This window comes from Planococcus citri, chromosome 3 (genome assembly GCF_950023065.1).
Source record: "Planococcus citri chromosome 3, ihPlaCitr1.1, whole genome shotgun sequence".
Taxonomy (NCBI): domain Eukaryota; kingdom Metazoa; phylum Arthropoda; class Insecta; order Hemiptera; family Pseudococcidae; genus Planococcus; species Planococcus citri.
Window position 1 is genome coordinate 23,768,046 of NC_088679.1, and position 24,849 is coordinate 23,792,894.

The following is a 24,849-nucleotide window of genomic DNA, read 5'->3' on the forward strand; positions in this document are numbered from 1 at the left end:
GGTACCTAAAGATATTAACTTGAAGTAAGTACCTACCTACGTATAATAACTACACATGTTTCTTTGTTCGTTAGCAACCAGTTGGAGGGGAAAAAAGTAAAAACTTAGCATAGGTAGAAGTACCGACACCCATTCATAATCCACGTTGCAAATTGCAACTTGAGAATCACTGTAATATCTCAGTAGATCTATTATGAGTAAATTAAGGCAGCAGCGAATCTTACAAAGCGACCTATTACATTCACTAAGTAATGGCACCTTCACACTTTTCCTTTTGCTGTGTTTACCATGGTTTTAGATCGTTTTCTTGGTCATATACGTGAATTATTGTTAAGAATTACACGTGTGACATGATCGTTTGTGTGACGCGTTATAATACGAGTAATATACGAAAAAGAAAAAAAAAGACGTTGTTGAAATCAAATACCACCTTAGATATTACCAACGTGATGTCATAATTAAACTGTACCTAATCAGATGGTTGATCGATTGGTACCTATGACTGTGCCTGTGATTCGTATTCGATCGACGAGTTTTTTGTGATGACCGCTATCAGCCGGTGTATACTTTTCGTTCTTCATGGAGGTTAATCTTCGAGCATGGTTTTCTATTTTTCTGCTTTTCGAGTAAGTGGTTTTTAATTTTTATTTCAAGATTTCGCGGTGTATTTGTTTTGCGCTTGTAATTCATTAAAAATTAACGTTACCGTTTTATAAAAAGCTCATTTGTACTCGTATATTTTTTTTTTAGCTTCGAGTATAAACTAAAGCGTATTACTTAACGTTGGTTGGGGAATTGTATTGAAAAAAGAGCTATCTCGTTGGGTACCATATAGTTTAATTCTGGCGAATTTAAATTTAATGCTGGTGGAAACAATTTTTCTAGGCAAGTTTTTACTTTGAACCAAACGTATAAGTTTATGTTAAAATGTACATTTTCAGTTTATCAGCGAAAGAGAAAAAAATGTTTGAAAAAAAAATAGCTAGGTACCTTAGAGAGGATGCCCCAATACACATAACGTCAACATTCCGCCAACATACGTTTATTATGTACTATGTGAAGGTATATCCAGCGCCTAGTTTAACGATCGTAATAAAAATGAATGAAAAAGCTTAATAAAAGTTCAATAAAAAAATGCTCTTTAGTAAAACAAACGACGCTGAGTCATAAATAGGCTGAAAACTACCAACACTTGTGAAATTTAAATCAGATGACAAAGTTGAAAATGACCTGTGTCTTGTAATAATAAAAATGCAAGATATAAGCAATAATTCAGGTGTAAATATCAGTTGCGATAAAATTTTCCCATATTTTTTTCTCTCATTTCGAGAAAAATTTAATGAGATGTGAAATTTTATACTTTTTTGTATTATCGTAACGAAAAAAAATTTCAATGCTCGACGGTGAATATTTTTTTTTTAAATGTGCTTCAAATATTTACGTAGATACCTTACCTACCTACATCAGGCCATATTTTGATTTGCTGATGTTTCATAATTAATCACGTCGCCTGGATGTTTATCAGTGTAGCAATTTTTAATTCGTGTATTCTTTATATTTACGCGCATAGCTTAAGTCTAAGTGAAAATTGAAACCTATTAGAAGAGATGCCTTTGAAAGTCCTTGGTTTCCTATTTCAGACTCGAAATCTTAAACTTGAAACTCGTAATTAGTTGACGAACATTTTACCAACTGTTTTCCGCAGGCTGAGCACGAAATATGATTCCTATCATTGTTTTCTGTCATTAGGACTCTAATGCTTTGGAAAGCCCTTGGATTAAGATAAAAATTTACTTAAAGTCTTTTAAGATGGCATAGGGATCAGCATGATTTAGCAAGTTGATATTCGATTCAAGGACACGAAGTATGTCGGTGGTCGGTGGTAAGGTTCTTTATCGTGTCTTTTTCAAAAACGAATAAGTACGTATATAATACGATGCATAGTTTCATTACTGGGGCGAAAAGTTTCTTCAGCTTGAGTTGAACTAAATGAGACCATATTCGAGAACAATATATACAGAGTGGTAATAAACAAAAGGAGAAAAGGGTGGGATTCCTTGACTTAAGTAGGCCACACGGTTTCTTGGTTTTTAAAGAATTAGAGTGTAGCTGTTGGTGGAAGAAAATGGCAATTTTTGCCAAAAAAATAAATAAATAATTAGGAAAGATGGCTCTTTGTAAGTAGAATGGATGAAAGAACAGCTTTCAATATAACCATCCTCAAACTTTAACTCCAAAATCCTCCCCCAAAAGGGTAATTTTTGTGCTGTGTGTTTTTAGAGTAGTAGTGTTATATGTACGTTTTCTCTTAAAGGAAAAAGAAGAAGGCTGTACCGTTCTACTAGTTCGATAAAATATATATCACTATCAAACGGAAAATGAGCTATTTACCTATGCGAGTACCTAGTGTTTTAATTTTGCTCTAATTCTTGATAAAAATGTCCTTCCTTTAGGTTAGAAGGTACAGTAATTTCCGGAGGGTTAGGGTGGTACGTTCTACCTATGGAAACTCGCATTTCAAGACTGGTTGAAATTGTCGCGAATGTGATTTCGGGTTTTAAAATAAATAAATAGGAAATTCCAAATCAGTAGGTAAAGGTAAATAGAAGCTGATGTTGAAATTTAAACTTGTTAGTCAGAGACTTGAAGACCGGACCGAAATACAGACCACCTTGAGAGGCCAGGCATGACAGGTCAATAACCTTAAGAAGCCAGATAGCCAGAAAGACGACTCAAGTCAGCCACTCGGGTACTCGTCAGACAACCTCAAAAGCCTTCAAGAGGCCAGATATACAGAAAGACAGACAGCCGAACATGAAAGCTATAAGTAATGATGAATCAATAACCTTAAGAGACCAGACAGGAATAAAGATGACTTTGAAAGTCCAGAAACACGGGTCAAGACAGACAGACAGACAGACAACAGACAGACGTGTCATGCAATGACTTCTGAAAGACGTATAGGCGGACACAGCAGACCTTGAGAAGCCAGACAGACAGGTGAACGACCTTGCAAGACTTGACAGGCAGCCAGACGACCTTGATAAGCTAAACAGATAGGTCAATGACCTTAAGAGGGCAGATAGGGGCATAGACAACCTTGAGAAGCCAGACATGCAGACAGACGACCTTGGAAAGCTACATACAAAAAAGTCATTCAAATGATTTTGAGAGACCAGACAGAAAGCCAGACAGACGACATTGAAAAGCCAGACACATGAGTCAATGACCTTAAGAGGCCAGACAGGTGAATAAACAACCTTGGAAAGCTACAAAAAAGTCATTCAAATGACCTTGAGAGACCAGACAGACAGACAGCCAGACAGCCAGACAGACGACATTGAAAAGCCAGACACATGAGTCAATGACCTTAAGAGGCCAGACAGGTGGATAAACAACCTTGAAAAGCTACAAAAAAGTCATTCAAATGACCTTGAGAGACTAGACAGACAGCATTGAAAAGCCAGACACATGGGTCAATGACCTTGATAGGTCAGACATGTGGATGTGGATAGACAACCTTTAGAAGTTAGCCATGCAGACAGACGACCTTGGAAAACTACAAAAAAGTAATTCAAATGACCTTGAGAGGCCAGACAGACGACATTGAAAAGCCAGACACATGGGTCAATGACCTTAAGGGACCAGACAGGCAACCCGACGACCTTGAGAAACCGGACAGACGGGTAGATTAGATGACCTTAAGAGGCCTGACAGGCTGACAGATGACCTTGACGAGAAGCAGGCTTGTTAACGGGGGAAAAAATTTCAGGTTAAGGTTATCCATGGTTAAAAATTTGACATTTTTCAAAATTACAGTCAAGGTTCAGATTACAGTTATTGGTGATTTTTTTCAGTCAACGGTTAAGGTTAAGGTTACAATTTTTGGTGGTAATTTTTCCACTTGAGGTTAAAATTTCGGTTAATAGTTGAAATTGTACTTAGTTGAAAATTTGAACATTTCTATGTACTTCTCCAAGTTTGAAATTTTACAATTTTTTATCATTTTTTCAAAAAACAATAATTCTTTATTACCTCTTATCATTAAAATATCACTTAAGATCGTGCTTTAATATGTAGTTTAATGAGTATAGTGCAACCAGTTTCAAATTTTTTGAACTTTCCTATTCACGTTTTTTCATTTCATCTTTCAATCATTTTTTTTATTTTATTTTTTTAAATTAAAATTCCAACTCACTGCAATTTACATTGAAAAAAAAACCTCAGATAAAATGAAATTGAAAAAACAGTATTTTTCAATTTTTTTTTTTGATTTCTAAACAGTTTTTTTCTAAAAATTGTTCGGTTATGGTTACGGTTAAGGTTTATTTTGATCTTAGAAAGCTACAGTTGATGATATTTCCAAAAAAACAATGACTAGGTAAGGTTAATTTTTTTTTCGGTCAATTTACCAGTTAATTTTCGATTACGGTTAATGGTTAAAAAATGGTTAACAAGCCTGACGAGAAGCCAAACAGACAGGTCAATGACCTTAAGAGGACAGACAGACATCACAGACGACCTCTTGGGAAGACAGACAGACGTGTCAATGACCTCAAAAAGGCCAAACAAGCAGACAGACCACCACCTTCAGAAGTCGGACAGACGGGTCAATGACCTCAAGAGGCCAGGCAGACAGACAGACGACCTTGGACAGCTAGACAGGCATTACAGACAACCTCGAACAGCCAGACAGACGGATCACTTTGAAAATTTTTCATACGTTTCCTCAATTTTTAAAACTTTTTTTGGTTCTAGTGGTCTAGCTGTTCCTGTTTTTGCTGTTTCTTTCAAAATTTACAATTTTGTGATTTTCTTCTATAAGTAAACATTGTGTCATCAAAATATGACCAAAAAATTGGCATCACTGGGTTGCAAGATCCTCAGTTTTTGAAATTATATCTTTCCATGTTTTGACTCGATCATTACCTAATGCGAAAAATCCAAGAAGAAAAAATTTTCAAAACGCGAATTTATCTAACCAAAACTAAGTATTTTTCGCATTTTCAGCCCCACATTAGAACCTCAAAAAAATGATCTTGGGTCTTTATGGCAATAGCCCAGGTCGACGCGGAATCTCAAATACTACCTACCTATCTTTTATAGGATTTGGCCATTTTTCCCAAACAGGTTTGGTACAGGCTGGAGCAAAAAATCACGATTTTTTGAAGACGACCTTTATCTCCTTTCCTGAGATCCCTCCGGAGTAAACATTTTTTCTGAGTGACTTTCAACTCAAAAATCAAGGTCTTCATTTTTGTAATCATTTTTTTATGATCTACCCTAATGTCATATATTTTTTCGTAATTCATTCAAGCAAGCACTGAAATTATCTAAGTAGCTTATTTATACCTAATAAATTTGAAATAACACTCGACTTATTCTCTGAGGTGTACAATCAAGCCAACAACTTCATTTAAATTTGCTTTTCAGAACTATGCATATCTCTACACTTGCATAATCAATGGTATTCGGTGAGGTGAACCACAAAAATATGAATAACACTTGTTGAATCTACGAGTATGATACTAAAAGGTACATAATACTTATCGCATTTACTGCGTTGAAACACGTCATCATTGAGTAACACACATCTAGACACCTACGTGCCTACATATGTATATTTGAAGATATAAAATTTTCATCTCTAAATTTAATCGGAGAAAAGCGATTACCTATTGCAATGCAATAATAAAGATAATTTAATTTAGGTATCTAATATCATGAAATTGGGAAGGTAGGTATCTGGAGACTTTTGATATTGGTTTACACATATAGTTTGATTCAAATTATAATTACCTATAAATTTATTCGGGGATCAATTTGAAATGTTGCGCATTATTTTTCTATGTAGGTAGTTAGGTAAAAGTTAAATTAAATGTAGCCTAGGTACCATTGATTTTCGTATTAAAAACTTACACTGGAAAGAGTATAGATACAGCAGCATAATAAAATTGAGCTGGGAACCGTTTAATGGCTCCAATTATTTGATGGTGTTGTTCAAATTGTATTTCGACAGTAGGTAATAACGTAATAATAGGTAGATATGCACCTATCTATGTGATATTGATTGGAAAGGACACACAATAAAGATTTTATTGCATTTTGGTTTCATAATAATATTACGAATATTACATCGTTCGAATTATTGTGGATAGTTGTAGGTAGTAAAGTAGGTAGGTACCTCGTGCATATGAGGTGAGGAAACTGGCATTTTGGAAGAACCAGCTCCACAACCTTTTCCATTAAAAAAGTCAAATCGTCAAGCCTCAACTTGAACCTCAACGTTCAAAATTTTCACGTACAGGTATTATTTTTTTTTCTCGTGGGGCTTATTCAATCCTTCTCTCAGCAGTCATCTCCGCAGATATCCTCTGAAGTAGTTTTTTTTTTTGACAAACCATTGTATGTACTCAACCCCAGAGTATGAGGTAAAGGTTGAACCTGGCTCCTCTATCCAAAAAAATACTGACAACATCATTGAATAAAATTAAATTCTTAATCGATTTGTCTCGTTCTAAATAAATTTTTAAAATCCCACCCCCAGCTCCACCTCGAACCAATTTCTCGTTCAACATGAAAAAATATTAAAGAAAAAGATGAAAGTTACAAATTATGGGGGTTGATACAAAAGTTTAAAAAATCTTTGAAGTGTGACTAAAGCCCCTAATTAAAAATACTTTAAGAATTTTTTAATATAGATACATTTTTAAAACGAGAAAAATACCAACGATGGGAAATAGTGGACGACGACGAGTAATTTATTTAAATTAAATACGTACTATAAAATATAGTTACACAACAGGCATTTATTTTGATACAGTTAATGATTTGCATACATTTGCATTATACGCACTTATTCATCCTGTGGGAGGGAAATAAAATGTCAGTAGGATGGTTTTTCAAAGTTCCTTAAACGCCTTTTGCCTTTTCATTAGGTATGATTTTAATTATTGTACCTCTAGAATTTCGAAGACTACAAAGTTGTACGTATAAAAGATAGAATGGTTCCTTTTTCGTTGAAAATATCTCCAAAGTGCCTATAGATACGTACAATATATAGATAGGTTTACATCGTCGTATAAACCACAACGATATATGATTCTCATTTCTATAAACGAAATCGAATGGAATCCGCCGAAACGTCACGTTGAATTGGAAACAACACGACAATAAAGCTCGTAGGTATTTTTCTAGCGAAAAAAACTCTTTGATTAATACGTTATAGGCAAGTATAGGTAGAGATTTGCTTTGTATAAAGTTGGTATAGCTACCTCGTATATAGCTTTTGTATAGTTTATTTGGGCAACGACGAAGGAGAAGCCGAAAATGCTCGAATGTCAAAAATTTGACTACGTGCGGTGGCGCTCAAAAAGCACCTGTAGGTACTTCGAAATGCTTACCGGCATTTTCGCCGATAAAAACTTACTAATGATTACATCGTTCATCGTTGGTATCTGCTTACAGGATGTCGTATTCTATTATTATACTAAATGAAGATACACTCGGCCCGGAAACTCGTACAAGGCTCACGGTTCCATTACCACGAAGGAGTCATGTGAACATAACAAGAATATTCAATCAAGACGAACATCCTAAGTTTATTTTTAAACGAATAAAGCCTTTGAAAACTCAACGCAGAATTCAGAATAACGAAAGTAAGTTATTTCAACATACGAGATTTTCCCTCAGTTTACATCCTTCTTTACTTTATACGTCGAAGGAGGCCGTATCCCAGCGGTTATGTCAATTATCAAACCATCTCGCCCTCGATAAATTTTTTTCCTCTATATTCCAACAATTTTCACTATCATTGAAACGTACACGGTATCATCATGTAAAGAGGAAACTGTTTCTATAATGTGCAAGAGTGATGATCGTTTTGGTGAAAATTTCTCCAAGTTTTGTCATAGGCGCCACTATTCCTAGATAATTTCTGACGGATGTTGCTCATCAATTTTGAGTGAAACTTGTCAAAGATTTTCAACTTTTCTTCACGTGTGACGAGTTGTATTCGTACATGTACTGTTTAGGTTTGTTTTTGTTCGTTTGAATTTTTTTTCGAATTTGATACAGATTATCGAAAAATGGCCAGTGAAGTGCAACATTTCAGACTTCTTGGAGTCCTCCTTTGATTAGAAAACAGGATTTTTTTATTCTGCATTACCTACTTACGAGGGAACCTTTTGAGCTGACAATCTCCGATTTGAACGAAACCAAACTAGATCGAAAGAGCATGCTTTAGAACTCTCGTAACCAAAATTTCAGGCTTTGGAGTTCGTTTTTGGATTTTTGGCGAATTTTTGAAAATTTAAAAAAAGCTGCTGTAGGGGAAGCATGGGCCTTTCAACACGATTTTTTTCAAAAATTTTTATCATGGTGGTTGGGGTAAAATTGGCAAAAGAAAACTTTGAACCGCCACAGCTCCGGAAACTTATAGCCAATCAGCAAACAGTATTTCAATAAATAGCCAATCGGCGAATAGAATTTCATTAAAGCCAATTAGAGATTAGCATTTTATTACATAATTATGATGCTATTTTGGCGCCAAATTTGAAAAAGTAACCCGCAGTTGTTTACGTTCGAGATGATTAGAAATTTTAGCACTGTATTCATCAGGAATTTCTACACAATTTTCAAATGACAATAAATTTATGGATTTTCAGTTTATAGTCAATCAACAAACAGTATTTCGACATAATGGTAATCAGCAGTTTGATGGCTTATTGGCTTTGGTATAAATAAGTACCACTCAAGTCCAAAATCATAAATTTTTCAGGAGAGCAAACAAACGCGTAAAACATTCATATCCTGTTATTTACAGTTTTAGATTGCATTATTATATTTTAGGGGTCTTAAAGGTATGGCCAGATGATATTTTACTCGTATGGGATGATCAATATTATAAGTATAGTTGATTAAAGCGCTTTTAAAGGACATACGAGGTTCAATCTTGCATTTTCGCCGATTAGAGCGCTAGGGTGTGTTTTTGACTTACAAGATTTTTAAATTCAGATTCTTAGTTTTTTTTTTACTGTAGAAACCACAAAAAAAACATTTTTGGTAAAACCTGAACTTACGTGGTTTTTATACCAAGCCATCAAATTACTGTTCATCAAAACCAAATTTGGGACTGATTTGGAATTTAATTTTTAATACTTTTTTATTTGTGTAGAAATGGTTTTATTTACTTAAATGTTCTATTAATTCATGGAAAAGCAAACTTTGCAACCAATGCAACCATCAATCAATATAAATGGTGAAAGCAAATGCGAAAACTATCTTGCAATCATCGAATCTTCGTCATCGTGGTTCCTTGTCCTTTACAGGACATTAGAAATCGCATTTTTGTGGTACCCTAACAGGGTGAGGCGAATGCCTATTGCCACTGCAATTATTCTGGGGAATAGACGTTGTTTTTGAGCTTTCACGTAGTAGTTTCCCATTGCTCTCTACGCTATCTACAAAGTAGCTCATACATCACTAGCTGGGTTTTTACAACCCTGAGTTCCGTCATCACTGCTACCTATGGTTGCTCAACCAGTTACAGCTTTTTGATACCAGCAACAGATTGCGTGCATTTCTGTTGCCTCAGCTGTTCTGGTGCTCGAAGCTTAACATGTAATAGATGTTAAATGCACTACAATGTATACATTACACGTTAACACCTGCGTCTCTAGCGGGATTTGAACCCACGACCTCTTGTTCAGAAAGCAGTGGCTCAACCCACTACGCCACTGAGCGAATCAGGGAATAGCTGATGGGAAATATGTATGCAAAAAATGTATGAAACAAAACATGTCAAGGGTCAAATTTTATCTTAGAAAACGTGTTCAAAAGGTTGTCAAAACGCTCATTCTACAGAAGTTAGCAAGGATTGTAATCACGAGGTCTGTGAATAAAAAAAAAAAATTCAAATTGAGGTCAGAGCAATTCAGTTATAATTCTCACATTCTTTTCAATTTAAGCACATTTCCACGATGCTTGGTGGAAAAACACCTACCTATCGCAAGTCAAACTTATAAAAAGTTACTAAGAATGGGAAAATTACCCAAAAATCGTTCAGAAGTCTAACTCAAAATCAGTACCTAGGTAATTAATGCAGAAAATATAATTTTCAATTTTCAAAAATATTAACAAAAACTTTTTAATTTAAAAATTGAAAAAAAATTCCAAAATTGTACTAAAAAGTCATCTAAAATTCGTTCTAGACTTCTAGATCATAATAATTATGTAAATTGGCTCAAAATCAGATTATTGTCCCAAAATCAAGAGGTAATTCACGCAATTAAGTATAAAAAAAATCAGGTCAATGTCTCATGAAAGTGAATGAAAAAACGTGATTCCAAAAACAGCCGAATGATAAATTATACAATTCATGTTTTTCAATAGAAATTACAAACCATAAAAAAATGACCAACTTAATCCAAATTCGGCTTGATAGTGAAAGGAAAAAAATTTTAGACCAAAATTGACCCATCAAGAGGGACAAATTGGTTGAAAAATCAATTTTTTAGCATTTTTGAAGGTTCTTTTACCCATGCTAAATATTCTGAAAAAAATATACGTTGTGTATTTTATCTATAGATGTGATAAACAGAGGTATCATATGTACTTGTATTTTTCGCATATTTGGCAAAAATTTTCAACAAAAAAAAACTTGTATTTTTCAGTTTTTTTTTTTGAAAATATGAACCTCTTGCAGACAAATTCTTGTAAAAAGACACATTTTGGCTAAAACAGTCTTTGTGCACAACTCTTCAATCCGGAGCTGTGGGGTTCAAAGTTTACTTTTGTCAATTTTACCCCAACCACTATGATAGAAATTTTTGAAAAAAATTGTGTTGAAAGACCCATGCTTCCCCTACACATTCCGCATGGTATCAGAAGATATAGATTTTTCCCCACAAAAAACATGTTTCTTAGCTATACTGTCCAAGGGTGGTGGGTTAAGAGGGGGAAATTACGCTCGGAATTTTTTTAAGGAGGTGCCCAACAATAATCCATTATAATTTTCCAAATCTAGGAACAGAGCCATTTCGCCTATTTTATTACCTGGGAATGCCCTTTATTGCAATTTGGATGAAAAATTTGTAGGACCTGGTGGTGGAAGGCCCATCGCTCCAAAAATGAATTGGGAAAATAAACTGAAATTTTCGAAACATTTTTAAACTGCTTTCATTGACAATTGAAAAAAACATGGACTCTAATTTCAAATCCTTTTTTTTTCAAATGTCTGTTAAGCACATCGAAAGTTTCCCAACTGAAATCCAAATCATCCAAGTCTAATTTCAGTCAACTTGTAATTGCGTATTTAAACATTTCGCAGTACTTTTCCTTGATTTACGCATAGATTTGTTTAAAAGAAACCTCAAGATGGCAATGAAAAGTTACGGATATATGCCTGCCTGATATCCCTTGTGATTTATACAAAACAGAACCTACTTACTTACATCTGAAAGCTGCCCTATAAATAACACGTTCGAGGATAGGCTGAAATTTACTTAGTTTGAGTTTAAAGGGCCTACTTTCGAAACACGCTGACTTCGAGATTCGAGAATGTCGAGCAGAATAAAGAAAACAAAAGAGTCTCGACCTCGACACATCTGTTACAACTTACAAAGGGACCTTCGCTCCGTCGTCGTGTATCCGAGTTCAACTATTTCGGATAAAACTCAACCCGACGGATCATGCTGAAAACCCCATGTTATCGTGTTCGTTGCGCGATAATTAAATGAAAGATGAAAGACGTTATACGAGATCGAATATCTGATACCTGAGAAAAAAGTTTCATTCGATGTTGTGTTTATTGATAGATTATGTTAAAAAGGGTGCCTACTACGGTTGGTAGGATTTTCCCCGTTGAGATTTTCGCAATATGGGTCAATTCGAGGTGTTTACATGTTTGCACTGATATTATCTTTTATTTACCAGTAATTAAGTAGGTATACCTACCTACCTATTTAATTAATCAAGCGTATCGTGAGGGAAATGAAGTACGAATAGTTGGGTGCTGTCTATTCAAAGAAAAAAATTTTGTTTTGAAAGCCTGAAAAATTAGCAATGAAAAAAAAGTATTGGAACTGATGCATGGGCTCAAATAAAAGAGAAATTGTGGCAATTTGAAAACTTCGATCACCGCATTAGCATTTATTTTGAAAATGAATTCCCATCTAGTGCACTTTTAAAGCTTCGACCTTTTTCCAACATAAGACAAATGTGTTATTTTCGGACCCACGCCATTGCGCCACGAGCTTCGCCAATTTTCTATCTTTAAAATGTAAATCTTACACCCTATAAGGAATTTATGTAAATTTATCCTCATTAGGGGTGTATGTAAATTTACGTTGGTAAAATACCATAGCTACTTATTTTATCCGATCATCGTGATATTATGATTTCTGTACTCGTTCAACGCAGATGCGGAAGCTTACTCGCACCATTTGTTTACCTTATTCTGGACTCGTAATCAATCGATACCTACCACTTTTTCGTAGGTTATCGAAATCTCACAAGTAGGTATGTAAAATAGTTGTGAAAAAATGTTTATTTTCAATTTTTGATTTATGGCAAGATTTTGAAAATTCGAAAAAGCTGCCACCTCATGGCGAACTTTGACTCTCTCATAAAATGAACCATAGCACCTACAACTTGTGCCATTACCAAAAAATTCCAAATTTTTGACCAAAAAGTAGATTTTTAAATGAATAGAAAATTTAAATGCTGGTATTCAATTTTCTTTAGTAATTTAAAATTAGTCTGATAGAAACTAAAATAAACAAGATTGTTGGTCAACAGGCTCACTTTTAAGCTAGGTATCACACTTCCTATAGTTCTTTTTTAGCCCTTTAGAGTCAAATTTCAAATTCTTGGAAAAAATTTGAAACTTGCTGAAGGCTTCTACATAATATGTACTTCAAAAGTGATTATTTTTGAGTTGAATAGCTATGCAGACGTAACAAACGATATATGAATGCCCAGTGTGCCAATTTGGAAAATTCTGTTTTTTATAAAAAGTTGATGATTCACTTTTGAACTGACATGACACCAGAAATGAGAGAGTCAATAATAAAATTTACCTTCAACCGAAGTTATGAATGCCAAAGTTCATTTCTGAAATGGCCGAAAAGTGGTAGTTTTCGATCTGAGAGGGGGGGTGAAAATAAAGAAATTATGCACATAGCTCTTTTTTTTTGAAAAAATTGTATTACAGTAAAAGTCGCTTAATGTTATAACGTTTGTCCCAGCTCAATTTAATAACATTAACCGACTTATAACACAAACCGATTGATCAAAAAAGTGATTTTTTTGCCAAAAATTGTTATATGGTCAATTTTTTACTAAATATGTAGTCTTTGGACTAAAATTTCGCAAAAATTGCGGGGAAACTGTTGAAAATAGGTTAAAACTACAAAAAGTTATGAAAAAAGTATTAAAAAATAATGATGTTAATCAGAAAAAAGTCTGCAATTTCAGAAAAATTAGGGAAAAACTGGGTGAAAAAGTGTTAAAAACATTTTAAAATTACATAAAAATGCGAAAAACGCTTAAAAATCTTTTGAAAATTATAACATTATCCGATGCTTTAATTACAATAACCGATGGAATTTCAATGTAATTACCTCCACCCTTTAGCATCCCACGGTCATCCCCATCACACTCTTTTTCAATTATCCAGTGTTGTGGGATATTTCAATTAGGAGAGGGTGAGAGTTAACAATATTTTTACCATCTCAAACTTTTCAACTCGTTTCAAGTGTTTAATTAATAATTATACTTTTTCAACAGAAGTGTTCTAAAAAAAATGCAAATTAATTCATCGAAGACTACTTTAGAAACCGAAGCAAGGCATATCAACATTTTTGAAAAATTTTCAGTGGCGAATATCAAAACGTTTTTTCAAAAAAATTGCATCTACTAAAAACTATTTTTACACAAAATTTTTTCATCAGTCAGGTGGGAAAAACAACGAAATTTTTTCAAAATTCCAAAAAAAGGAAAATAAATTCAAAATTCAAAAGCTGGTCCAAAAAATAGCAAGACATTTTGATGGAAAGCAGGACAAAAGCAAGATTATTAGCAAGATAAGGAAGATTGCTAGACATCCCGAGTCTTCAATTTTGGGTTGAAGTATTGAGAAGGAAAAGTTGAACGTTCAATTTTTGATTTCTAGCTTTCTAGCACGAGTTTCTCTATATTCAACAATGTAAAATACTTATTGAAAACCCTACAAAAATGTGTATGTGGAAAATTGATTTATAGAAAAAAATAGCCTCCGAGGTGAGTATGAAAATTTCTCATTTTCCCAACTAAATTTTGAGACTACAAAATATAACAAACTCAGGATCAATATGTTGTGTAGTTTAAGAGATAAAACTGAGTAAAAACTTGAAAATTGAAAAGTCTGATCGGTTTCTTCTCGAAAAAGTAAGAGGTAATCACGGTATGATGCCTAAAAATTCAAAAACAAAATGGCGTTTAGAGAAATTTCCCTCATTGTCAACTTTATAGGTACTTCCATCATCAACCAGCAATAAAATCACAATTCTGAAAAAATAGGTAAAAAAATTGATAGAAAAGGAGAAAGATGATATTGAATAAATACTTGATTAGGTGAGTAAAATTAGGTTTTTAAAATTTTTCCCGTCCTTCTCTTCCACTCCAATCAAAAAATAATAAATAATTTTCTAGGGGAAAAATGAAAAAATTGACTGGATTTAGAAGGAGATATAAAAAACATAGATACAATTTATTAGTTGGGTAAAATAGTGTACTTGAAATTTTCCCACACCCTACCTTTTCACTTCCATGTTTTGACCATTAATTGAGACAGAAGAAAGTTATGGAAAAAAATGTAAAAATTGACTGGGAGGAAGATACTATTGAATATATACTTCAATAGGTGAGAAAAATGACATACCTATTCAAAATTTTTCCACATCCTCCCTTTCCACTTCGCAGTTCCACTCCCACTGTTTAACAATCAATTGACGAAGGAGAAAAATCACGAAAAAATGAGAAAATTTGATTCAGTGATTAAAATGGTGGATTAAAACTGTTCCCACCTCTCTTACTTTTCACTCAAATTTTTCAATATTAAGTTCATTTATGTAGAAAATAGAGAAACGCGAAGATTACAAGGGCCGAGCTGGGAATATTTTCCTCACACTTGATTTTTCCATTATTTATTTATTTATTTTTTTCATAATCCTCACTTAAATTATATTTTATTGAATTGTGGTAGTGAAATGAGTTGGGGAGGGGTAAAATATTTTGAATATGACACTTTGTTTACTCGTCTTTTTTTTTCACTACACGATTTCAAGCCTCGGTGACTTGAGACTTCACTATTAACAGAAAAATTGAAACAAATATCAACCCATTGATGAAAAAATGATTCACGAATGATTTGAAAATCATTTTAAAAATTTTAGATTCATCTACGTACATAATTTAGACAGCTATTTTCAATAAGTGCGTCAAATTGAAGATGTTTACGCATTATGCAAATATGCTCGTGGTATTATCTTGCAAACCAATTAGGTAATGTTGGCAATAACTATGTACTTAGATATCAAAATGAAATACTAAAGGTAGGCAGGTATGTAATATATGCATCAAATATTTGATATACCTCCTACGAAGCAATATTCGATGCGATTTCAGCCGTATAATTACATTACTTTGGGGTGCAATAAGAGTAGGTACTTGAGTCTGCTATGTTACGATTAGTATTCGATATATTAGAAAATTGATAGCGAGAACTCTTGCTTAACATTATAGGCCTAAACTTGGAACTGGCGAGCGCAGAATTTCGCAATTCGATGAAATAAAGGTTCCACAATATAGCTCTTATATGGGCTTATGTTTGCAAAAGCTTTCATAATTTCGGTATCTTTTAATTTCCTCAGGCATGGGATCAGCTATGAGAAGTGGAACTTGTTTAAAAGTCTGTATTAATTTTCATTGCAGTTTACGAAATAGACGAGAAAGATTCGGTAGTAGTAGAGGCGGAAAATAATACTTTGCACACGAATGATGTACCTGATGCCATGCACCAGCACGCCAGTCCGGCGGCCCCGGCTGCTGATTCTGCGAATAAAATGAAACAAGACTTGAAATGTATTGCGAGTAAAAACGACGGTATTTGTTTAACTAAAGAAATGTGCCATAAACGTGGAGGAATTATTGGAAACATTTGTAAACACGAGAAAAATCAACATTGCTGTACATGTGAGTTTTTCCACGTTCGTGCTACAATTCAAAACGCACGCGAACATTAATAATGGAAAGTGTATATGGGACCTATACGAGTATACGAGTATTATGTATCCTATCTGTTTCAGTTTCACATACGTGCGGTGATTCTTCGTCGGAGCGTATATCTTACTTTAGATCTCCTCCTAATTCTTCATCCAAATCGCAAGGTAGCCTGGCTTGCGATTACGATGTGATTTTAAGAAAGGAAACGTGTGCTGTGAGGTAAACGATAGCAGTATTCGAGTACCTATCATAATAGGGTGCACCTAAGTACTTTATTTATATTTATCGGTTTTTCACTCCTACCCCCTCCCCCAAGTTGAGCCCCCCCAAATTGTACAAAATACGAAAAAATCGAAATATCAGAGAAAATTTTCAAAGTTGGGTCATTCCACGTCAATTGGACCAAGAAGTGGTAGGGGGGGTTCGGCGATTTTTTTGAAATTTTTCCTGTGGAAAGACCTTCCGAAGGGATGATCAATAGCGCAAATCGCAGCCAAATATCATCCATTTCAGCAGTGGATAACTCGATAACCGCGATACCTACCAAAATGGAACTTTTCCCCATAGTTAGGGGTTTTGAAAGGCTTTTTGGTGATACATATCATAAAAGTCAGTGTTGCCACTTTTTAACGTACAAAAAATTAGCTCAAAAAGTTTCGAAACGTAGTTTTCATATCGTTCCGACTCTCAAAAATTCTGAAAAAAAATATATTATGGACAACTTTTCATTCTGAACAACATATTGAAAAATTGGGATGGTAACATGTTGCAAAATCGATTTAAAAAATTTAAAGTTTGCAGAAAAATGCGATTTTTTTATTTACAACATGAAAAAAAGTTCTGATAGGTGAAGTTGGCTCATTTGACCCCTATTTGTACGTATCTGTTGAAAAAGTTGATAAAACCCTTTCACTCGATGAAATGAACTCCTCACAAAAAAAAATCAAAATTCCAAAAGATTCAAAAAATGAACGAATTTTTATTTTTTTGTTGTGAGTGTAGTTTTTAACAACTTTTTCATGAAATACGTCAGAAAGAGGTCAAAATAAGACAACTGAATAAATTTGAACTTTTTTTGATGTTTGAAATCGAAAATTGATTTTTTTTGAATTTTGATTTTCTTGTGAGGAGTTCATTTCATCGAGTGAAAGGGTTTTTTCAACTTTTTCAACAGATACGTACAAATAGTGGTCAAATGGGCCAACTTCACCTATCAAAACTGTTTTTCATGTTTTAAATCAAAAAATTGCATTTTTTCGCAAACTTTAAATTTTTTAAATCGACTTTGCAACATGTTACCATCCCAATTTTTTAATATGTTGTTCAGAATGAAAAGCTGTCCATAATATATTTTTTTCAGAATTTTTGAGAGTCGGAACGATATAAAAACTACGTTTTGAAACTTTTTCAGCTAATTTTTTGTACGAAAAAAAGTGGCAACACTGATTTTTATGATATCACCAAAAAGCCTTTCAAAACCCCTAACTATGGAGAAAAGTTCCATTTTGGTAGGTATCGCGGTTATCGAGTTATCCACTGCTGAAATGGATGATATTTTAGGTTCACTGAAAACTTTGACACCCCCTGGCTGCCTTTAAAAAGGGGCTAGACAGCTGCGATTTCCACCATTGGTCATCCCTTCGGAGGGTCTTTCCACAGGAAAAATTTCAAAAAAATCGCAGAACCCCCCTACCACTTCTTGGTCCAATTGACGTGAAATGACCCAGTTGTGAACTTTCTAGTTCTTAACACCTCAGTCAAGTTCAAATTGAGGTCAAATGAACTTATACACCCACTCGCAGTGCCCTTGAAGAAAATTTCAAAAATATAGAAAAATTGACATAAAAACTGAAAAAAATGAAAGAAATGTGGAAATAAAATTTGAAATTTGACAGAACAGAGAAACTTTTAAAGCAATTTAGAAAAAAAACAGGATTTTTGTTTGGAAAACTTTGAAACAAAAAAAATTCTTTTTAGGCAGGAAAAGAAAAAATCAATGCTTTTTGAACGTTTTGACAAAAAAGCAAAAATTTCTGATCAATTTTGCTCGAAATTACGACCATTTGACTACTTCATCAGAAAATTACTTCCAGAGAATTTTGACGATAAACATTACAACTTTTCGTCAATTTGCCAAAAATTGACTCTCTCTGGAAATTTCGCAAAAAAAGGAAATTTTTTGACAATTTTGGCAAAAGAAGTGGGTTTTTCGGGCAATCTTTGCAAGAATCATACAGTTTGAAAATTTTTGCAAAAATTGCCCCTTGACAATTTTACCAAAAATATGCACTAAATTATGGAGTTACAACTTTCGAGAATTAGCCTGCCCCTAAAAAAGAAGAGAAAAAATGCCTGTTTAGAAGAGTATTCTGCTCAGAGATGAAAAATTGTCAAATAATTTGTACCTGCAAACATCAATTTTACGCATTTTTTCATGTTTTTCAACTTTGAGGGCTTCATACAAAGGAACATCAACATCATTTGGAGGACCAAGGGAGGGGTTTTCTCGAAAATGTGCTCATTTAGAAAAATTATGTTCATTGAAAAATTTTCAAAAAATTTCTACAGACATCAATTTTCTATTTTTTTTTTTCATTTTTTCCAAATTTGGTGGGGGGCTCCATACAAGAGAGCCAACATCATTTGACGGTCCAACGAAGGCTTTTTCTTGAAAAGTAGGTTAGCAGAACAATTCTTATGTGAAAATGAGATATTTTCAAAAAATTTCCCCTGCTTTTGGTTTATTCTCATTTTTTGTGATTTTTTTCAATTTTGAGGGGCTCCTTACTGGAGTCAATATGGTTTGAAGGACCGGAGAAGTTGTTACTTAAAAAGGGGACCATTTTAAAAAATTCTGACGCAGAAACAAAAAATCTTCATGAGTTGAGTTTTTTTTGTAATTTTTTCCATTTTTTCAGTTTGGGGGGGGGGGGAGGCTACCGGCATCACTATTTTTGCAGATGAGGGAAAATGAAAAATAGAGAATAATTTTCTCACCCTAGGTAACAACTTTGGTGGATGGGAGGTGGAAAATTCCAAATTTTCAAAATAAGGTACACTCTAGAGTCTACCTATCCTACAATTGGCCAGTTTCCGCGTTGAAATGAACCGAGGGGGGAAGGGTCTGATGCCATTTTACAATATTAACAAACCATTCAAGAACTTAAGAATTTAGGTTTCGAGTCAAAATGATGGTTTTGAGAATAGAAGAATCTGAGTCAAATTGGTAGGATAGGAATAAATTTTTAATTGAATAATGTATCACTTTTCTCAATAGGTACTCATCAATAGTATTTTATGTATTTTTCTGCAGAGTCGAATATATTCATGTGACTTTGGCTCGAAAACTTGGAGGCGTTTGTGATATTGACCAAATTTATATATTAAATTCAGTAGATGGACCTACAACGGGACAATGTGGCCCTCTGAACGGTTACACCAGTAAGCTAAATAAAATCTCTATTAAAACCGTTGGTAATCTATCAATTCCACTCGATTCCAAAAATTAATTACTTAATTTCTTTACAGCTACAGTTGCTGTGAACCCCAAACAAAATAAACCTCTAAAAATAGCGCTACTTATTCAAAATGATGTAACATATAACTGGGCAATAAAAACTACTCAACTATCGTGTAATGAAATCAACAACTTCGTAGGTACGTACAGATACACCTCTACATAATAGTTATATCTAATTTAAGACCTCGACTACCTGTTATAGGTAGTATGATATTTATTTCTGAATAAAAATTCATTATATTATTCGTAATACATATGCTAAGATATTGAAAATAACGATGAATTTAATGCATGTCGTAGCGCCACGTACGTGTGGTATGTCTAAAGATCGAGCGACGGCTGAGAGTCACTTCACGCCGACTTATACAAGGTATTCATTTTCATTTCAACCGGAAGAAATCGAAAATAAAGCCAGTAATGATATTTGGTGGAATTACCCGGAACCAATTTTTAATATGTATCATTACAGTAAGTAATTACATCAATCACGTGTTATTTTATTTTCGATGATACTGAATCGATAAACGTATAAAAAGCCTAGATACGAGCGAACAAGTGATAACTGAACATTTGTCAGTGGGGGTCGTCGCGGTCTTGCAGAGTTACCTAGGTATCAGATTGAGGATTATGACAGATTTGTAAATTATTATTTTTAATAGGAAATAAAAACTCAAGTGTTTTATAATCGGAATTTCTGCAGTTAAGGTGTAGGAAATGATGGAAAAAAGAGTTTGTCGAGTGTATCGTGATTATTTTCATCTGTTTATTTTTAATTTGTTTCATTTCTGAAGAATGCATTTCCGCTGACAAGAGAATGGTCAATGGTACCTAATAGTACAGTGACTAATGACCACTGATTGGCATGAAATTTTTTTCATCATCACTTGTCCTCACTAAGTGATTCTTTTTAGTTTATTCGTTTTTTAAAAGAATTTTCCTAATCTAGGAATTTTTTCAAATAAAAATTTTTAGAACAAGAAATGTTCAAAAAAAAAAAAAAATACACACAGATCATTTTCAAAATTAAAGAAACTATAAGCTCGAATTTTTGAGCTGGCCCCAATTTTCAAAAAGTGATATCCAATTCTTCCTAATAAGCATTATCCAAGTGTTTACTTTTATTTGATTTTGAAGGAAGGCCATCTCACTCTCTCAAAAATTATTTTATGACTGATCCAAATCAGAAAAAATAAAATTGAAAGTCTTAAACGAATTTGGAATTTTTAATTTTTTTTTACATGGATAGAGGTGCATAATTGGAAATTTCTCATAGAAAATTTGAGGCTCCAGGTCAAAAAAGAGGAAATAAAATTGTTTTCCAAAATGAGATCAGTTTTGAAAGAACAGTTTTCCGTGATCAAGATCATATCTCATGAAATGCCCCCTCCCTCGAAAAATAAGTTTTGAGTTAATATAATTAGGTATGTATCTTTTAGTGAAACGTGAATTTGAGATTGCAGACCACCTAAAGGATGGCAAGCTCGGATATAAAAATTGTAAAAAAAAAACTCTTTTTCAACTCATTATTTTTTTGAAGGTTTTCTCAATTTACTCATTAAAAATCATAGTAAAATTTGAACAAAATTTGACGAAATAAAAATTGCATGAAACATCATCAAAACAATAATTTTTAAAAATGACTTGAAATAACTTTTTAAAGCATTCAAATTACCTACTTCCAATTTACCAAAAGCTAATGATGATGCTCAAATGAAATTTCGGAAAACTTGAGCCATTAACACTGTAGTTACCTTAAAAACTTGAAAATATCATTAAATAATTTATTAAGAACTGCCAAAAATGGATGGAATTCAATAAAAACGTAAAATTGCATAAAACATCCTTGAAACCGGTTGAAATTAATAAAAATACTCACCTAAAAAGCATAAAAAAATCATTGGAAAAGTATCAAAAATCATTGAAAAAGTATCAAAAAGTAATGAAATTTCAAAAAAAATTTCATAAAACTAGGTAAAAACATGTAAAAATCATAAAATATTACTAAAAACTTATAATACTTGGAAAAATGTTGCAAAATTTACAACGAACTTTGTTGGGAAGTGTTTAAAACAGCACGAAACACCTAAAAAGTAGATATCAAATCATTCGAAATTACGAAAAAAATGCTTACAAAATTTAAGCAAAATTTGAAGAAAACGTCGAGAAAACAAGTTTAAAATGGCATGAAAATACTAGAAAAATTCTTAAAGTTATTAAATGGTCAAGTTTACAAAATTTTCAGGATTTGGAAAAATTTGGCGAAAACTACTTACAAGAAATTGATGAAATTTTAACAAAATTTGCACAAGAAGTACACTGTGAAAAGAAATTTTTTCTAAAAATATTAAAAATAAAAAGTATCAAAAATTGATTAAATGTTTTCAAATTCTGCCGAAATTGTACAAAATATTATTAAAAAGTGTTAAACATGAAAAAAACATATAAAAAACACCTGCTTAAATCTCTAAAATTTGCCTAAAACTTGTGAAATTCGAGAACATTTTTCTTCAAAATGTAACAAAAATCACCTAAAACATGTCATTAAAAACTCATCAAAATAGCAGGAAAACTCCGAAGCATAAACCATACACTGGCGAAATTTCAAAGATTTTGTGAAACTTCAACAGTAGGTATTTTGCCTAAGACAGCGTCGAAACGTATCCAAAATTATATAAAAAACTTTCTTTGAAAAAAAAAAGAAAAAAAAACATTAAAATCAATGAACATTATTAAAAAGAGATGAAATTTAGCCCAATTCCACAAAAATTGAATAAAATATTGTGAAAATAAAATTGTCTAAAAAATTTATGAATTTTCAAGAAAATCCCCCAAAAAATTGGTAAAAATTGCATCTAAAAATTATTGATATTGAATTGCGTGTATCTCAGAATCTGCGTGATATTTCAAGAAAAATTGCCTAGACTTTTAAGCATTAGGTACCTACGTACTCGTATACAATAAGTTTGAATATACCAATAAAATCGATCAATAAATATCATCAAAGTGCAATAAATTTTGGCAAAAATTGCATAAGGTATCATAGAAAATTGTAAAATGTAGATGAAAATGACTGAAGAATGCTACAATTTAATGATATTTTAGTAAAATTGAAGTATTGTTTGAAACATGGTGTAAAGTTGATGAAAGTTGCAAAAATCAAAAGTAACGTCGAGGCTCATTTGTTTTGAATCGCAGTCAAAAAAATAGATTCGAATCACAGATAAGTCCAAGTACCTTCAATTGAGAACAATTTCTTTGGGAATTTTTCGAAATTTTTATCTGAATAATACCCCCTCCCCCCCATCACCTCTTCCTGTGAATTTGAGAATTCGGTTCCATCAAACAATTTTTATAGATTCGTTTTCACTCAAAGTACTTAGTCGTAACAGTCATTAGTCAAAATTAATAAGAAATATCAAAACCATGACTTATGCATCTAAAAATTTAATTTTCGCATTTCTGTTCTGGTTGAGCCATTTTAAACCATTTCAAGGGTTCGTAATTTATTTTGGCATTTTTTTTATTAAGTTCTAAAAGGCCCTGTCCACGTTTTGTTCAGACTCTAGATACATATGTATTGAGGTCGATAGGTTTTTTAAAAATACTTTTAAAATAAATCAGCAATAATCCTTTCAGTTCAATTAAGAGCCTTAGGCCACCATAGTGGTGCAATGGTTTAAAAAATTTCGAACTATTTATTGATATACATAATATGACCCCTGCAGATTTTGGGTTCGACAAATCTATCCGCATTTATGTGATTTTAGTTGTACCTAACATGAATGTAATTTACAATTCCATTTAGAAGGCAGGCAATTGTGATTAATGTAACGTAATAGGTTTTAATAATGTGTACCTATCTTTACACCATGTATCCTTATGCTTTATTTCAGGTTCGACAAAAAAATACCTCCTGCAAGAGAAACGAATGGGTCACCCAGGCACACTGATGAAAAAAGATACTGCCGAAAGACGAATCGTTGGCGGAGTAGAAGCAGGGATTAACGAATTTCCCTGGCAAGTGGCCATAGCCCTAGACGATATGTTTTTTTGCGGCGGTGCCTTAATAAATGAAAATTTCGTCTTGACAGCAGCACATTGCGTTCTAACGTAAGTCCTTCAATCCTTCATCGTCGCACCTTCATCACACCACGATCACATTAATCCAGCGTGTACTAATTAGACAATATGCTTTCCGAACAGACGAGACACCCCTGTCGAAGATTTACTCTTACATCTCGGTGATCATAATTTAATGACGACCAACGAAACAGTTCACGTATCCAGGGGAGTTAAACAAATCTTATTTCACTCTCATTTCCATCCGTTTTTATTAGATAACGACATTGCGTTGTTGGAATTGAACGAGCCTGTAACCTTTAGCGATAATATTCAACCTATTTGTTTGCCTGATCCGAGTAAGTAGTACATATTTTCAGGTGCAGAATGCAGAAACACGTTAGCGCTCTATTCTCGCGATATTAAATTGAAATTTATGCAGATGAAACGTACACCAGTAAAAAAGCCACAGTAGTCGGATGGGGTATAACTTCTTATCCCATGGGTACGCCGAGCGCAATATTGCAAAAGATTCAAGTCGAAGTTGTATCCAATTTCCATTGTTCTCGTATCATCGAAGAAAGTGTAGGGCCTGGGATGATTTGCGCCGCGCCGCCAGTTTTGCAAGGAACTTGCTTCGTAAGTTTCGCAGACGTGGGGCTATTCCTCTCGTACTCGTGTAAACAATAATAGCTTATAAATAGCTGACTGTCTATCTTTACAGGGAGATAGCGGTGGACCTTTGAGCATTGAAACCGAAACAGGAAAACATATACTCGTAGGTATCGTAAGCTATGGATTAACTGGATGCGCCTTGGTTCCTGCTTTTCCCGATATTTATACCAGAGTTTCCGAATATGTTAAATGGATCGCAGTCAACGCTATGTAATTAAATCCTAAATTATACGTGTTACCATTACAATAACATTTTAAAATATCGCAGCTTTCAAATATGTACCTATACTATAATTATGCTACTCATATTCGAACATTTTCCTTCTTTTTAT

The 24,849-nt window shown here is 33.4% G+C and overlaps 1 protein-coding gene across 1 annotated transcript; it reads left to right on the forward strand.

Annotated features, from left to right (window-relative positions):
• The first annotated feature begins 160 nt into the window (after positions 1-160).
• On the forward strand, positions 161-24,848 carry LOC135839142 (uncharacterized). The gene is made up of 11 exons (XM_065355038.1): positions 161-626; positions 7,468-7,658; positions 15,973-16,233; positions 16,347-16,482; positions 19,577-19,704; positions 19,792-19,920; positions 20,084-20,251; positions 23,677-23,893; positions 23,987-24,201; positions 24,285-24,481; positions 24,567-24,848. Exons 1-11 carry the CDS (start codon positions 580-582, stop codon positions 24,729-24,731), a joined length of 1,854 nt encoding a protein of 617 aa, XP_065211110.1. The 5' UTR covers positions 161-579; the 3' UTR covers positions 24,732-24,848.
• Position 24,849: the final 1 nt, after the last annotated feature.